At 35.4% G+C, this 18435-nt stretch overlaps 1 protein-coding gene across 1 annotated transcript in view; it reads right to left on the reverse strand.

Annotated features, from left to right (window-relative positions):
* Window positions 1-18435, reverse strand: part of LOC109087451 (multiple C2 and transmembrane domain-containing protein 1-like) — a 158295-nt gene that overhangs the window by 69613 nt on the left and 70247 nt on the right. Inside the window, exons 2-6 of the mRNA XM_042756655.1 lie at window positions 17676-17793; window positions 3207-3349; window positions 3041-3120; window positions 2729-2840; window positions 1122-1160 (exon numbers count right to left, since the gene is read on the reverse strand). Coding sequence (XP_042612589.1) covers window positions 1122-1160; window positions 2729-2840; window positions 3041-3120; window positions 3207-3349; window positions 17676-17793 — 492 coding nt within the window. The remainder of the gene's footprint in view (window positions 1-1121; window positions 1161-2728; window positions 2841-3040; window positions 3121-3206; window positions 3350-17675; window positions 17794-18435) is intronic.

Below are 18435 nucleotides of genomic sequence, written 5' to 3' on the forward strand. Positions count from 1 at the left end.
ATATACTATATATTATTATTTAAAAAGTGTTTGAATTATTTTTATATTTTTTAGTTTCATTTTAATGTAATACTTTGTTTTGCTTTTCCCATTTCATTGTTTTTTTTTTATAATATATATTACTTTGTTGTTTTAATTTATGTTTATTTCAGTTTTAGTTTTAGTCCAGTTTTATTTTATTTATTTACAGGTAGTAATTTAAGTGCTTCAAAATTTATTTTAGTTAGCAAGTTTTTGATCTACTGTTCATATTTTATTTTATTTAGGCTTTATTTCAATTAACAAAAATGTTTAATAGTTTTTGTTTTAGTTAATGATAAAAACTAAAACAAAAATATCAAATTCAGAAATATTGTCACTTGGATGGATGGATAAAGCATTGAAATAAACAGCAACAAATATATATATATATATTTTTTAAGTTAATGTGCACATACCCGCCACAAAAAAATCTACAATACAAAGAAAGAAATAAAATAAAATAAAATAAAATAAAATAAAATAAAATAAAATAAAATAAAATAAAATAATGCTTCAAATGAGGCATTAAATCGGGCAAAATATGCATCATTTTCATAGTAAGAAAAGAAGTTTGTATACACATAGCTTTACATATGCAAAATTACCAGGTTATAAAAGTGGTTGCTCTGATCACATCCTGTTTGTCTATAAAACAATAAAGTGCGAAATCTCCTCATGGAACACAGCACATGCACCGTGCAGTTGATGCAATAAGAAGACAATAAAAACAAAGTATGCTTTATTTTCTCAGTCAGTTGCTGCAATACACAAAGGAAACTCTGGTGGCCCTGAATTTGTATCTGGAACTGATTTTTATAGCTAATTTCAGCCTTTAAGGCAGGACAAATTGGGGCCCTGCAAAAAAAGGTGCACTTTCTTATCTGTACACTAGATGACAGCATTTCTTACCATGTATATTGCAGCACATAGAAAATAAAGTCAGCAAAAGCCGATTTTACAACAGAAGCAACAAAAGTGAGTGTAAATTTAAAAAAAAAAATAAATAAAAGGGAAAAGGACTGGGGATCACGGCCCCCTTCAGTCTGAGCAGAGACCTGCAGAAGGCGGGGATCAGTAAAGGTGGGACATGCTGTTATTACCTTACTGGATCGTTTCCAGCTCCTTCTCATAAGCATGGTCTGTGAATGAGACAGAGCGTTATAAAGCCACCCCTTGCCTTCTCTAACAGAGTGTCAGAGGTGAACCTGACATCCTGCCTGAATACAGTTCAGAAGAGTCAAGGGGTCAAAAGGAGGCAGCCCGGGGAAGCTATGGTTGGGGAGGAGCCATTAAAAGCTAATAAAACCACTAAATCACACAAAAACAAAGAAAATGTTGTCATTCAAAGCTTTGTGCTTAGAGGCGTTATAAGTCACTGCGTCATAGAGTAAGTAATTGTTGTTTAAGGTCAAAAATTATCCCTTTAAAAAATAAAAGTAGTATATATTACGAATAGCATACTAACATAATACTTGACTATTTCTGCAGTATATTGTAGCATGTTTAATATGGGCAATGTGCTTCAACTTGACATTCCATTTCTGGTGTATTAAAGTAACCAGAAATAATGTTTTAATATTTTTAGCATCCCTTTTTATATATATTTTCACTATTTGCTGTTAAAATATATATATTTACAAATACAAAATGTACTATATAAATATATATATATATAAAAGTATATATATATATATATATATATATATATATATATATATATATATATATATATATATATATATATAAAGAAGAGTGTTTATTTTTTTATACAAAATTAGATTTGGAAACACAATATCCATATTTATTATTGATAAAAACTCCACTTACTCACTAAACATGCAACATTTAGTCATGTGACAACAAAGTAGCATATTATTGCGTGAAACATTTAGCACTGCATTTTCATCCTGCTTCACATATTTAATTTCTAAAGTAAGCAGTATGCAACTATACTCATTTCCCTCTCATTGAAATTCTTCCTGCCAACACTGAGCTTATTCTCTGGAGTCTAGACAATCGATTTCTCTCAGATGTATGCAATAGAAATCCTTTCCAGGTCAGACACTGGCTCATCCAGACCAGAGAACACATTTGTAGTCTTCTGTACTGCAGTAAGATGGGTGACATGATACATGAAACCCTATACTACTGTTCAAATGTTTGGTTTGGAAAGATTTAAAATAAATATATAAATAAAAATTAAAGTTAAAAAGAAGTGTCTTACGCTCACAAAACCTGGTTTTGATTTGATCCAAACCACAATAAAAACAGTAATATTGTCAAATATTTTTACAATTGAATGTGTGCATGCTGATTTTTTTTTTTTTAACAAACAAACCTTTACTTTTTTTACAAATTTAAAACATTTGCTATTTTTAGTTTTCATTTTTAAAAGATCAAAAAAAAAAAAAAAAGGTAATTAGATAGAGAGCTTACAAAACACTTGATCAATACATTTCCAAGACTTTACCATGATGGACTGTAGAGCTAAAGCACATAACAATTTATACATTTTTATGTCTTTTCCAGGATTGGAAACCACAATTGTAAAAATTCCCTAATATTTTTAGGGAAAGTGTAAAACAATGGGAATTTTCAGGCACATCTGATCCAGCAACGTCACATCACACACACCTCCAGTTCATATTCTCAGCTCAAACACATCAGCTTGAAAAACACAGAGACATTATTAAGATAAAGAACTCACTGTTTCCCTGAAGTCTCCCTCTTTTGGAATAAGTGTGACCGCCAATTCCAAGGAACCCAGGTCATGGTTGGGATAGTGAGGATCTTTGAGGTCAAGGGTCACATCCAAAGTCCTAAAAGGGAGAGAGAACCTACATTATGAACTACCAAAATCTTGCCATGATCAATCATTATGTGTTCTACATTTCTTACAACAGCATTCATGTGTTTGTACATATTTATAAACACTAGGGGGCAGCAGTGTTAAAGTAAATTAATTGATATTGTGACACTTGAGATTGTGTTTCAGATGTGTCGCAAAGCATCAGAGGACCTTTGGTGCTCCAGGGACTCTAAATAGAGATATGCAGAGCCCATAAAATCATCCTGCAGCCCGAAGTCATAGTCAAAGACCTGCAGAAGAAAAAAAAACACCCTGAAGTAAGGCATGTCATTTCACACAACAAAGAAAGCCAGCATACAGTAGATTTATCATGTACCTTCATATAGAGCGGCTCTCTCAAACTCTCCACCAGCAGACTGACTTTCTCATCCCATACTGGGTTCAGGTTTTTGTGGATTGTTTTGCTGCGGAAAACCTCTTTCCCTGCGACCTTAAACTTCACATATGGGTCACTGGTCCCTGTGAATACATCAAGAAACACACACAAAAAAATATTTTCACTGTTTTTCAAGAAAAACAGTAGCAAATAACATGTTTTTTTTCTTCTACAAAACTAGAACAAGGTGTTTAACCAGCTTAGTTTATAATAAACAGCATTTTGGAAACACTTTCAAAATACAGCAAAACAAAGATAAAACTTCACTGAGATAATGAATTGGAATAGAATTTGCATTCTCTGCTCAATTCCAAATTCTACACAGCCCTTCTGGTAACTACATCAAATCCTACATCATCTAGCTATAAAGCAGTCTCAGACTGAGATTATGCAAAAAATGGTTATTTTTGACAACAACAAACACATACTGTTGCTCATTTGCACATATTCATTATCTCTCTCTCTTTCTCTTCCTTAAGGGCATTTTATTTCTCATGGAGTAGTTGTCTACGGTGTTATAAATGAGTCTGAAAGAGACTTGGGTCACGTGACCTCAACTGTCAGCCCTTATTGGCTCAAGCACTAAAATTACATGAGTGTGAAGCCAAGTGCAGTCTGAATACAGTAAGCACAACCATAAACAAACAAATACACTAATGAGTAATAATCAACATGACAGAGCCTCAATATTCACCCTAAGAAAATAACAAGACTCGACAGAAAGAACAACTACAGAGCATATTATAACACAGTGTGTGTGAATGTGATATTCCACAAAGGTTAATACATGAAGAGTGTCTAAGTGAATTGGCTCCTGAAATTTCCAAAGCAAACATCCTGACATTCGACTCAGTTCAAAATAGTTGTTTATAAGAGAGAGCGCTAGATGTCAATGTTTGTTCAGTGGAAAATCTGCCCAGCGTCCTGCATGTCACCTGACCTGCTCTAACTGCAGTGGATCAGGGACTATTATTATTCTGAGATAATATTATATAATATTCTGGCATAATATCTACCAAATCACCACACTTGCCATTCAGATCTGACAAACTCAGAAAGGTATGTGGTTTCATATAAAAAAGTGGCATCATTCTTTATAAATGCGCAGAAGCAACATGAATATTTATAAGCTTTTTAAATTAATAAATAAGCAATTGTTATGAAAATTAACAGAAATACTGAAAAATGTCATAAAACTGCATGTTAATCAAATTCAAGAAAATATTTATATGCATATGATGCTGTAACAGTTGTTAGTACGTTCTGTGCACAAAATGCAACAAATAAATGGACAATCACAGTCTGAAGCATTTCTAATAAGCAATACCTAAGATCTCATTACGTTGACAAAGACAAACATCAATGCCAGGGGAAATGTCAATATTTTGACTAAATGAAGTGTTGGGTGTAGAGGAAATCAACCACAAAATGATTAAATTCAGCTCACGTTCTGCTCTGCAGAAACCTGAGTGTGCTTGTTCAGAGATGCATGATCCAATATCAGCAATAAACAGAGTGACTGTGATGCGACATTAGTATATGATAGCTTTGTATGAGAAAAATTCAAGTTTACGTAGCTCACAACTCTTAAGCATATTCAAATCTGACGCATTATTATTAATGTACCCATGACACATTATTAGAATATACTGTAATGTATGCAAAGAAGAATGAGATCTCAAGCAGATAGACTATTATAGCTTTGTGTTTTTCACATAAAGGTACTAAATGACTTCAGAAGACCAAATCGCACTAAGACACATATCAAAGTTTTTTAGTACATTTATCATTTTTGGAAGCCACTTTTATTCACTTTCATTGTATAGTAATAATAATAATGGAAGCCAGTGGGATCTGAAACTGTTTGGTTTCCAACATTCTTTTTTCAAACATGTTCCACAGAAAAAAAAGAAAATCAAAGAAGTTTGGAACAACATGTGAGTAAATGATAGAATTTTGACAGAATTTTCATTTTTGGGTTAACTATCCCTTTCTCGCAGTATTTGTCTAGGTACATGCACACACTCATCTCCAAACTTGCAGTGGCAAATGACAGCTCTATATACAATCACTTCACTTGCATCAGCTCACTGGCAGGGAATCCCCATTAAAACACCTCTGCAGTGTTACTTTCAGTGCCCATCATAATCTATCAGTCTCTGAGCGAAGCCTCTGTGCTGAAACATTAAGTACGGTAATCAAACATGCTCCTGTAGATCAGCATCACAGCATGCTGCACGCTTAGCACTGACACTGGGTTTTGAAATTTATATAGATTTTTTCCCCCTGAATTTCACATGTCTCAAAAATACAAAATGTAAAAAAAAAAAAAACATGAAAACAAAACTCCAGTTTAATAAACCTGTTAATGCAAATCCCCACAGTCATTAGATCTAATAACCAATTTGCATTCAAATTCACTGTCTTTATATACCGCTGAAATCCATCCCTTCATTCAGGAGTTGCAGCGATACCAACACGGGATGTTATTTTCCTATTCATTCACCCTTAAAGCCAATCCTAATGTTTGTTCAACCACTGAATCATTCATCTAAATAATACAATAAACTGCATTCAAATTCAAAAGGAAGCAGTGACTCTAGATAATGGCTATGGTTAAGAAATCTGTTTGCCTCTGGATATTGAATTATGTTGGTGCACCATGAGAGGTGGCTGAAAGAAGACAGTTTATTTTCACCACTTTACTTCAAGATGAAGAAATAAAAACTAAAGAAGACCTGATGTGTATATCAAACACAATGCATGCACGTCATTCATACCACATAAACACATCACAGACTGTAAGAAAAACAGCTTAACAACTGAAAGCACAAATGAAATGCTTTTCTATTTTAAATGCATCTTTGTCCAATTCAAATGATAGTATCAGCATAATGATTAGAACTTAGGATGTCTTAATATTTTGTTTTTGTCCTTTTTTCTATACTGATGAAACCTGATGATCAAGTTCTCCAATGTGTTTTGAGATGATCCAAAGAGAGTCTTGATCTTCAGTAGAAGACTGTCTATATAAAGATTCACATTATCAAATAAAAAAACTTACTTTTATTGATGTGACCTAGAAATAGTGCAGGATCTTAAATATTTCTTATGCATTTCACATCATATTTTTTCTTTGTTTTATATTTAAATACATTTAAATGAAATACAAAAATAAATAAAACATAAATTTCGAATGCCTCCAACTTTTTTTAGCAGAAATGTAACATGATGCACAGAATATTGCAGAACAAAAAAACTAAAGAAATAAATAAAAAGAGAGAGAGAGAGAGAAGGGGGAATACTTCTTTGCAGCACTGACAATATATCTGAAAATTCTGACTGTCTGTGATGGAAACCAGCTTGGGGGGTAAAATGCTGACACAAACTGTGGGTCTGATGTATGTCACATCTCTGCCCTTGACAGCCATCTGCAGCAGAGCGTTCAGCATTATAGGAACTGAAAGACATTTATCATAAATCTGAGTAAACTCAGTAAAATCTGTGGTCAGGAATGATTTCTCATCAGCCACAATGGAAAATAGAAAGAGTGAGGGGAATTTCCCTGAGTGCGTTCCCCATCGCTTTAATCAAACTGCCCTCCACAACAGGAAGTAGAGGTGCTCCCAGAGAACTGTTCACAGAAGGATCAATAGATAGTTTGAATGAGTGAGGAACTGCGTATGACTGCAGGGACATAGTGTGCCGGGAAGTGAGTGATTCCTCCTCTGCCCTCTGATCAATATGTACATTAGACAACTGCTCTCAAACTGCATTTTTAAGGACCTATAAAAGTTTTGCCACTGTCAAGTCAAAATGCTTGAGAGTTTGAAATTGGAGACTACTATCTTGGCAAGAAACAAAGGAACAGTAGTAATGCACCATTTTATTGATTGTTTGCTAATGAGGATGACCTGATTTCAAAACCAGCTAATGAAAGTTCTTGCCCCAACCCTGCTCTAAAATTCAGCTTAAACCACTAAGGGTTAAAAAAAAGCCTTTCTTGGTTTAAGCTGTTTTCCCCCTTTAGGATTCGTCCTGTTGTTTCCACCTCTGTCTTTTCAGTAAAAATGGTACAGACCCAACACATTTTATTTGTAAATTCCATTTTTGTTTTAGTGGCTTCATTTAGTGTTTTGTGTAGAGATTTGGTTCAACTGAGTTATATATATATATATAAACAACCTATTACATAATAAATAAATAAATAAAATTATTAGAGATGAGTCATTAAGTGCTCTATGACTGACAGATTCTTACTGACAATTTTTCTTTGTCACAGCGCCAATGTGAGCACTGTGATGAGTGTAAAGCAGATTACTCAAATTCACTGCAAGTCAAAGAAATGCATAGACTATGAGAATTAAATGTTTTTTATTGCTGTTGTCATTATTTCCATACTTCTACAGAATACATTCTTTCTAGTCGTGACTGTCACTGCTGTTTACAGTCTGACTATCACTCAATCTCAGTGGGCCACTTATACATTCAAATCAGCTAAGTTTGCTCCTAGCAGAGAAATCAAATGAATTACATTATTTACTTCGAGTAAAGCGTTGAATATACAAAATGTGTATATATAATGCTTTATACCTGACTAGCACATTAATGTAATTCATTTGATTAAAATGTTTAATCTACTCACAACCTCATTTTATTTCATTTTTAATATTTTATTTATTATATATGGGTTGTATTAGTCTGGCAAGCATGTGATGAGTGTTTGAATAAATTTACACACTTTATAATGTGGCATAGAGACTGTGTTCAGTCATCAACCTCTGCCTTACTTCTGCAGCCATCTAACAATCACAATCACAAATAATACTGCAGAGTGAGAGTGGAGTTGCCTTTGCCAGCAATGACAAAACATTCGGACAAACTGGCACTGAGGCCTGGCTGGCAGCCATTTCAGTTGAGCTGTACTTTTATACAGTAGACCACAAGACAAATGTCATGTCCGTTTTAGTGGCCAACAAACTGTGGCCATTTCAAGAAAATCACAGTTATCATAAAAATAGCTACTAAGCACCTCTATACAGAGAAAGCAGATCTTACTATAAATCTGTTTCCTTGCATGAATGGAAATACTGTACATGCCATGTAGCCACCAAGGGGCAGTGTGATGTTGATGTTTGATGTATTCTCTCTCCCCTATCTTTTTCTTTTTTTTTAGAAAGCAAGTTATGTTTATGGATAAGTAAATGGTTGGCCTCAACTTTCAGTTCCAAAAAGGAGGTAACGTTCAGGGCAAGTAGCCATATTAACTTCTCAGCAGCATGCTCCAGAAAATTATCATAACATGAAGCAATTTTTTTATTTTACGTTTACTCTGTTTATTCATTCTGCATTCAAAACTTTTTTTATTGTATTTATTTATTTGCAACAGGTATCTGTAATGAAGAACACTTATGAAATTTTAAAGATTAAAATATAAAATGACAAAATTATTGCACAACTGTCCAGTAAGTGGTGGCATGTAGTGCAAATGTAAATCGCCACTAAACAAAAGAAGAAAAAATAAGCATGGCACACTTACTTCCAGAACCGGGGGGGCACTATAATGTTATGTTTTATGTGTTTTGTATTGCTTTTTGTTTTGTTTTTGACATAGTAGCATGGTAATGGCAGGGCTTTTTAGACATGGTACCATAGTAAAAGCATGTGTTGTTGGACATGTGCATATTATTTAAGCACCGTAAAGTAGCACATAAAATCTATGGAACAGTACATGAATGGCTTTATGAGGGTCATCAACATTGTGACTGTCAATATTATTTAGTAGTTAAGTTCAAGAAAATGTTCTATTAGAAATTGATCTTTTTCTTCAAGCTAAGTGAGCTTTCTTGTGTTATTGATGATCAGTTAAAGCTGTAATTTGAGATGGAGATACAATATCCTGCAGTAATTTCCTCTCATGAGCTCAGAGACCAAGCACTGATGAAATCTTGATGGAAGTCATTTGATTGCCCACAAAATCCATCCTGTTCATTAGGATCCAAAGATGCAATAGTTTGTGTAACATTTAAAGCACGACTTGAATGTTGGTCTGAAATCTCTCAGTCTCAAAACAAACCGACACTCCTACTGTGTCCCCCAGGATCAGTGTGTGCCAGCATCCTCTTGGTGCTTGTTAAAAGCGCTCCACCAACAGTCAGTAAGCTCTGATGTATCAACAAATAATAAGTGGGCCATTGTGACACAGGTCACACCTCAATATATTCTGCCAACTAACAACACATGACTCAGTATGAGTCCACAGAATGGATGATTAATGCTGGTAAAGCAATCACACCCTAGAAACCACACAGTAACAGAAAAAAAATCCTCAGAATGAAAGTTTGGACTCTCATTCTGTGGTTACCGGTATATATATATATATATATTATATATATATATATATATATATATATATATATATATATATATATATATATGTGTGTGTGTGTGTATGTGTGTGTGTGTGTGTGTGTGTGTGTGTAATATATATATATATATATATATATATATATATATATATATTGTGACGCGTGTCCCGAGCACTCATCAGCGTCGCCCTGGCAACAGCATAGGCACACCTGTGCCTACTCATCACGGGCTGAGCGGCCACACCTGCGTGCCATCAGCCGCTGCCTATTTAAACCCCGCAAGCGGGCACAGAGGTGAGAGATGTCTCCACAAGAGCTGGCTAACTTTGTCTTTTCCTCTGCCTCTAGACAGCAGCGTGTGACCGCCAGCCCCACCGCCACGGGAGAGCACGGACCCACACTGCACTAGCAGCACCTCACAGACAAGACGCCGAGCACCGAATGCCCAAACCACCCACCGCACCGCCTTTTCAGTTAATAAAATCCACCCTTCGGTGAACTTCGTGTCGTGTCCTACTTCACCCCGCCACTATATATATATAAGTTTTAATCATTAATATTTAATAAGTTTTAATCATTAAATTAATAATGGTAATTGGCTATTTTAAAAAAAATTACTCGCCCTTAGGCCATCCAAGATGTAGATGAGTTTGTTTCTTCATCGGAACAGATTTGGAGAAATTTAGCATATCATCACTTGTTCACCAATGGATGCTCTGTAGTGAATGGGTGCCGACAGAATGAAAGTTCATACTAACTTCCTCTCACATCAAAATTACTCATAATATATGACATATTTGTTTTTGACTGATTTTGCTTGTAAACAATGCTTGATCTGTACACCCTTTTCTTCTGATTCAGAGGACACAACTTTTTCATCGGAGAAAGCAAAATTAGGAATAGAGGACTTACTTTAGCTGGACTTACTTTAGCTGGAAGCAACAGTTTAAAATTAAAAACATTTAAGTAGATTCCTTGTGAATTATTGTGATGTTTTTATCAGCTGTTTGGACTCTCATTCTGACAGGACCCATTCACTAAACACCCACCCCTAAAATAAACACCTGTGGATGCCTTTAGGACAAGATGGGGTGAGACAAAATTCATTTTCTTCCTATATGCAAAACAATCACAGGCAGTATTATCTACTAAGAAAAAGGCCTCTCTGTTGCATATTCATAAACAATCACAGGCTGTATTATCTAATAAGAAAAAGGCCTCTCTGTTGCATATTCATAATTACCCTCCCAAAAATCACAAAGGGCCTAGAACATTTTTTTTTTTTTAAAAAGGTCATTGAATAATGCACACAGAGTTATAATTAAGCTAAATTATTCAATCCGATTTCCCAGAGCTCTGACTGATTGGTGTCAATGGCAAGAAATTTGGAAATTGCACTCAGGCACTGAGACAGCTCCATCTCCTTCAGCAGACCTACTTACCACTGGCCCTCTGGGGCTCTGTGATGGCACAGACTTCCAGCCCTGTCACTCACTACACCCATTCTGTACACATTAGGGCCTTTAAGTGATACCCTCAATGTGGAGAAAAAAATTATAAAAACAAATGGTTCTGATAACAGGTTACAGAGACAAAGTGAGCAATATGATGGCCACTATGAAGCCAAGGGGAGCTTTTCAGTCTTATGTGAACATAAATATTATTATATGTAAACAAAAGGTGCAAAAAAGTGCATTACAAACTATTTTTTTTACATTGAGCCACTCACCTCATGAGGGCCAACATAATAAGATTGCATGACTACTCAGATGGATAATCATGGCTCATGCTGAACAGCACCATTTCACCATGGCACTAGGTGGTCAGCACAACTTATCTGAACTTTTTTGGTGGTCACAGGTACTTATAAATCATAAGGTTTCATGCTGAACAGCACCACATTTCACCATTTTATCGGCACTAGTGAATTCTTAATGGTCAGCAACACTTAACTGATTATAATAGCTGTACTTATATATATATCATATATATATATATATATATGGTATAGAAAAGAATTATCCACATACAAAAAAACAAACACACACACACACACACACACACACACACACACACACACACACACACACACACAGAGTGGGTATAGAAAAGAATTATCCCCCTTTAAAATAATCATTTCATTTCTTCATTTCAGCCTGAAATGAAGACGAACACAGTTTTGGTTTAATCTAGCTGTATTTACTCAGTGCAACTTATAACATCTAAGTGAAAGATGTAACTCCAACATGTCAAAAAAAGAAAAAGAAAAAAAAAAAGAAACAGAATCACTGAGTTGGAAAAAGGATCACCCCCTTGTGTCAGTATTTTGTACAACCTTTAGTCTGTTGGGATATGTCTCTGTCTCTACTAACTTTGCACATCTAGACTTTGCAATATTTGCCCACTCTTCTTTTCAGAACTGCTCAAGTTCAGTTCAATTTGATGGTGACCGTTTGTGGACTGGAGTCTTCAAGTCATTCTGACTTGGGCTCAGACTAGACCATGCAAGGACATTCACCTTTTTCTCCTTCAATCACTGTGTGCTCAGTTTTGCTGTATTTTTTGTGTAATTGTCATGCTTGAAGGTAAACCTTCTTCCCACTGACAACTTTCTGGCAGAGGGCTGCAGATTTTCATCAAGAATTTGATGGTATTTTGCCCCAACAAGTGCTCCAGTCCCTGCTGCAGAGAAACACCCTCATAACAGGATATTACCACCTCCATGCTTTACAGGAATGCTGTTATTTGGATGGTGAGCTGTGTTGGATTTCCACCAGACATATCGTTAAGTGTTGAGGCCAAATAATAAAATTTTAGTGTCATCTGCCTCAGAATCTTTAAGGTACGTTTTGGCAAAGCTCAGTCGTGACTGCATGTGGCCTTTCTTGAGGAGTGGCTTTTTTCTTGCAACCATCACATACAAGCCACGTTTGTAGAGAATTTGTAATGTTGTCACATGCACAGAATGTCCACTCTTTGTCATAAATTCCAGTTTGGAGTGACATCCTGATCCAGGGAGGGTCTGTGTTGTACCAAATACCTTCTTATTAATAGACTTCACTCTGCTTCTAGGCATTGATAAAACCTTTGAGTTTTTTTTAAATCCATCTCCTGACTTGTGCCTTTCCACAACTTTATCCCAGAGATCTTTTGACAGTGCCTTGCCACCCATAGTTGATGGTTTGCTTCAGTTGCACAACCAAGGTCTGAAATGCTCCAGGAAAGCTCTTTTCACGCTGAGGGAATCAAAATTACCACAGGTGACCAGTTGAACGTCAAATAGCTTTGTGTGCCATTAAGAAGGTTAACAAGTCATTTTTAGGAGGGGGTGATCTTTTTTCCAACTTTTATTTTATTCTTTCTGACATGCTGGTGTTATATCTGTCACTTGGATGTTATAAGTTGCACTGAGTAAATTAAACCATCCCGACCATCAGTCTACATGACAGAAGACACGTAGTAGACTGTAGACAACAGGTTTTTCAGCAAATCATGTTAAATTAGAGGCCTTAGAAATTTGTGTATTAAATATGATACAGTAGGCTTTATGGGGTTAAATTCTGAACATATTCAGGTATACTGAGTAATTTGATCTATAAAATAATTTGTTGTCAAACTCCTGCCTCTGTGTAGTTTGTGTATATATATATATATATATATATAGATATATATATATATATATATATATATATATATATATATATAGCTAGAGCTAAACTCTAGCCAAGCCTTTTATTATGAGCCAATGCACTGAGACCCCAAAAAGAGAGACATGTAAGAGATCTGAAGTGTAAAACTCTATGTAATAAAAAGGTTTGAGGTTTTATGCGAGATACAGTATGTCTTTTTCCATTTTCTTTCTCTAAAATATGAGACGGTCCACAGGCTGGATTCAGATTGGCTGTCAGGCGTCTGGATATTTAAGACAGAGCTGATGAAAAGAAGCCTTTCAATAGCACATAGAAACAGAAGAGAGATGTGGTCAATTCCCCGCACACTCCATTATCCAGCATGCCCCACGTCAGCAATGGATTGATGACTGCAGCATTTTCTAGTCTGGTGCTCCCCTTCTCAAGTTTGTATGTTTGTGTGAGTGTGTGAACGCAGCTACAGCACAGCATGCAGCTATGAATTCAGTCCACACGCTTTAATGCAGATCTAATGCAGCATATCAGGACTTGACAACACTAGGCTAAAAAACAAAAATATACACTACCATTCAGAAGTGTGAGGTCAATGAGGTGCTTTATGTTTGATCAAAAATACAGAAAAAACAGTAATATTGTGAAATATTATTACAATTTAAAATAAATGTTTTCTATTTTAATATATTTTAAAATACAAATTTCCTTAAAAAAATCTTACTAAACCAAATGCTCGAACAGTACTGTATATAAACATATAAACATATACTTTTCATATTTTCTTTCCTTCTGTAGCTCTCATTTTTCACACACTATTTAAAAATAGTGGTTTCGACAAATGTGACAACTAATGCCGTTTAGCACCATTGATGTCAAGCATGCCACAGTGCATTTCCATATAATATGGACTATGGTTGGAGGACAAGATTTTAAGCAAATAATGAACAAAATGTCCATAGAAAAAAAATAAAAATCCTCACACAAACCTGCAGACACTCACAAGTTGTATGAACTATTTTTTTTAGAGATTTTTATGTTTGTTGTTCTTCTATTTGTAGCTTGACAGCACCTGGTCAGTGTTCATTTGGGTTTGGGATGACATGAGAGTGACTATGTATCATTTAAAGGAATAGTCCACATAAAGATAACTGACGGCATAATGCAGTAAATTTGACCAGTCCCTTAATTCCTGTAGGTGCATTTTGTGTCATTACATTAAAAGAGCACAAAATTGGTAACAAACTGATTTGTTTGTTTGATTGTTGGATTATGTCCATACAAAGGAGTAATAAATGCAATTATTTGAGTTTGTGTGTGTGTGTGTGTGTGTGTGTGTGTGTGTGTGTGTGTGAGAGTGTGTGTGTGCGTGTGTGAGTGTGTGTGTGTGTGTCAGGAAGTAATAGTAGAGGAAGGAGTGTACGTGTGTGGTTTCATAAAATCAACCCCGTCTCTCATTAGCTCAAAACACTACATCTAATACTGCAAACACGAGACAAATCCACTAACGTTGTAGATGCAACTTCAGAGTCTCGAATCTGTGAAACATTCTGCAATACCAGTACCCATCACTCAGCAGGAGTGGTCATTTTCTGATTAATCTCACACATTACATTTACAATTCTGCAATAACTGAGCTGCTGGGCTGTAAAAACCTCAACTAGAGGCGCTTTGCATGTTGTTCACTTTTACCACACATACACACCATCAGATCATTAACAGATGCTGACAGATGGATTTCAATGCCAGAGAAAGACAACAGGAAACATCCTGGTGTTATAATCCTGGATCAGTTTCTGCCATGCTGTCCGCACCATCCTAACAAACACACAAAATCATCCGTAACTCAAGGTTAAAACAAGCAGAACAGAGAATCTGCAACCTAAAAGAAAACAGACTCAACACTCTCATTTATCACCGCTGCCGCTGTTTGACTTCTTCACACATGCTTTTCTCAGAGTTTCTTTCTGACAGTATAATGAGAGGAATGTCTCATAAAACAGACAATATAACTACACTACCTGTCTCTAAAAAGTCAATTACTCCATTGAGTCATTATTTTTTTTGTACATTACATTAAAACACAAAGCAGCTCTTTTAAATTGTAATATTTCACAATGTTACAATGAATGCCACCTTGTTGAGCATAAAACAGCTTTCAAAAAACAAATCTTACTGACCCCAAACTTATAGTGCTAACATCTCATTGTAGTATAGTACATCTTTCACACTTTCTGCACAAAAAATAAAACTGGTTAGTACTGCCAATACTTGAATATTTACTAATATTTAAATATTTCCTTAGTAACACTTTACAGTAAGATCTCATTTGTTATCTAACTAATTTGTTAGATATGTCTTTTTGAACAACTGGTAAGCTGTGACTTGTATATAATCAACAATAACTTTAGCAGCATTAGCATAACCATGATCTGTCAGGGTCACATTGTAACAATAGCTATATTGTCTGTGTAAATTAACCACGCAGGACGTTGGGTATAAGAAAAGAATAAAATGTATTATGATGATTATTGCTATAAACCTAAGCTAGGAAGACCTAAATCTAGGCATGCATTTCTGTGGCCCGTTGTTGAGCAGAAAGCTGCAAAAACCACAGAGCATGTGGAAATCCTTTAGTAAAGCACATCCTGTTTAATTAGACTGGATACACACTGTGGAAATGGGAAGCAGCAGTGGTCACCGACTTGTAGAGAGTGCCGATTTGGTGCTTAATAAACATGATAATTTCACATCCGTGTCTAGATTAATTAAGTTAATCATAGAGATGATGATAAACATTAGAATGCTAATTTATTCCAGTCAATGCAGAAGCCAGATAAAACAGAGAAATGTTTGTGTTTGAAAGCAAAAGTTGTGAAATGTACGCCAAGTATAATTTTAGCTATTCAAATTTCAAACAATACATGTAGGAATCATTTTAATCTCAGCTGTTCCATTATTGTTGGAGGAAAGCATGAGATTACTCAGGGTTTTTCTCAAGGGAGCGTATGACTGACTGTATGACTCACACAGAGCAGAAACTCGAGTCTCGAGGGCAGGTGAGCTGCTGAGGTCTTTGCTCATTATTTTAGCATGTGTCTCTTTTTTGGTGAGTAAAAAAAGAGAGAGACAGAGGGTGTATGAACAGACCTGCTGCACCATCCATCAGCCCCTAATGAGACCATTACTGCTCCAGCCTGTCTCTCTGCCATTCAAAAGCACTAATGCCCGTCCTCTCACATGACACCAGAGCAGGTCTGGACTACTGGGCAGGAATGTAGAGTCATACTCTGGTGAGCTCATGGCTCTGCTGTTGTCTGCTGAGATACACAAATCAAAGTGACCAGAGCAGAAGATCTATTTAGCCTTGACTATTTCTGTTTGTTCACATGCTAATTTTATCTCTGATTCAGAAAACATTTCATGTTAGCAGAACAAAAAGAGGGCGCTAGTGATTCAAACTATGATTTAAACAATGAATATTCACTTTGATTTTAATATTTTGCTTGAGGTGTAAAATTAAAGGGGTAGCTTATGAAAAAAAGGGTTAAATTATGAGTATGGGAAACCATACTTGGCCACAGGTCCTGTCCTGTCCTTTCCTTTCCTTTCCTTTCCTTTCCTTTCCTTTCCTTTCCTTTTAATATACTCATCCCCATGTCCCAACCCAAAACAAAACAAACCAAACCAAACCAAACTAAAAAAAACCAAACAAAGGATTCTGTCATCATATACTCATCTTCATGTCCCAACATTCTTCAGAACATCTTTAATATTCCACAGAAGAAAGTAGGTCATACAGGATTTAAATGACATGAGGACAATTTTTATTTTGGGGTGAACTATCCCTTTAAGAAACATGATGAATATCAAATTGATTTTTAATATGCTTTTTAATATGCTTTTTTTTTCCATAATTAGGCTAATATAGATCCAAAAGTGCATCGGATTTATTTACATCATTACATAAAATGTATCTCACACACGTCTCTGTGTGGTACTTATAAAGCATTAAAATGGGAATATAAATCTATCTAGAATGATTTTTTAAAATGATTCCTTTCACAGGAAAAAATCCAGAGCAAATGAAATTGTCAAATTCTTATTTAATTTTTTTTTTTTAATTTAGAAAAAAATGAAAACAAATTAAATATTTAAAAATAAAATATTTTATATAAATTAAAATGTAAATATAAAAATCTTTTTTTTTTTTTTTGTTATTGTTTTACTTTTGGTGAACCTACAACTACTTTGAATAAAACAAGTTCACTTAAATATTACCTTCAGGGCACATTTTTGAGAGTGAATTCTAAAGGAGCTCACCAGAACCTCAGATATCTGGAAAATTCCAGTTAAACAGGAAAAAATAGTTAAACAAATGTGGTGAAGGGGGGACATACCACCCCTGTCCCTGATGGCCAGATTATTGCCCTTCTTCAACACAATGTCCAGCTGATACATTCCTGGCTTTGACGGGGGAGGAAGTTCTTCATTACTTGGCTCCACAATATTGATGACCTACAGGAAGAGAGGAAACAGTGAGGTAGTCAGACAGGCCTACATACACACTGCCCTAAGATCTCAAGCACATACTTCAGGGAATCTATATCGATTCCAGTTTATTGCTTAATGTTATGAAGACTTAAAACATGAAGTGTTGGTACATCAGCTCCTCTCACCAATATAGCGCAGCTCAATAGAATGGTAATAGCTCTACTTCAAGGCTGTAAGATACAGCAGCAGAGAGAAAAAAGGACGTTTGCATTTCACTCTGCCCTCACAGTTACATAATCAATCTGCCTCTACAATCTCAAATCCAGACCTCACAACCTTGAGATGTTGTTGTAAGGAGACTATTTAACAGTTATCCTGCCCCTGAGCAGGTCATCAGACATTGACAAAGTATCAAAGAGCAAAATTAAAACCAAATTATACTGCAACAGAAGACAGAATTCTAATTTCCTGAAGTCTGTAGGGCTAACCATTAGCAGCTGTATGATTTACACAGTTTTTCCTTATTAAACATGGAGCTAGTTTATTACTCAACAAGAACTTATCTAAAGCTCCTCGGTTTGCAGTATTTACCAATAAGACAGTCTGCCTATATCCGTCTTCACTATACATACGCTGCACTATCCTGTCAAAGGCATATGAAATATG

Source organism: Cyprinus carpio, chromosome A5 (genome assembly GCF_018340385.1).
Source record: "Cyprinus carpio isolate SPL01 chromosome A5, ASM1834038v1, whole genome shotgun sequence".
In the NCBI taxonomy this organism is placed as follows: Eukaryota; Metazoa; Chordata; class Actinopteri; order Cypriniformes; family Cyprinidae; genus Cyprinus; species Cyprinus carpio.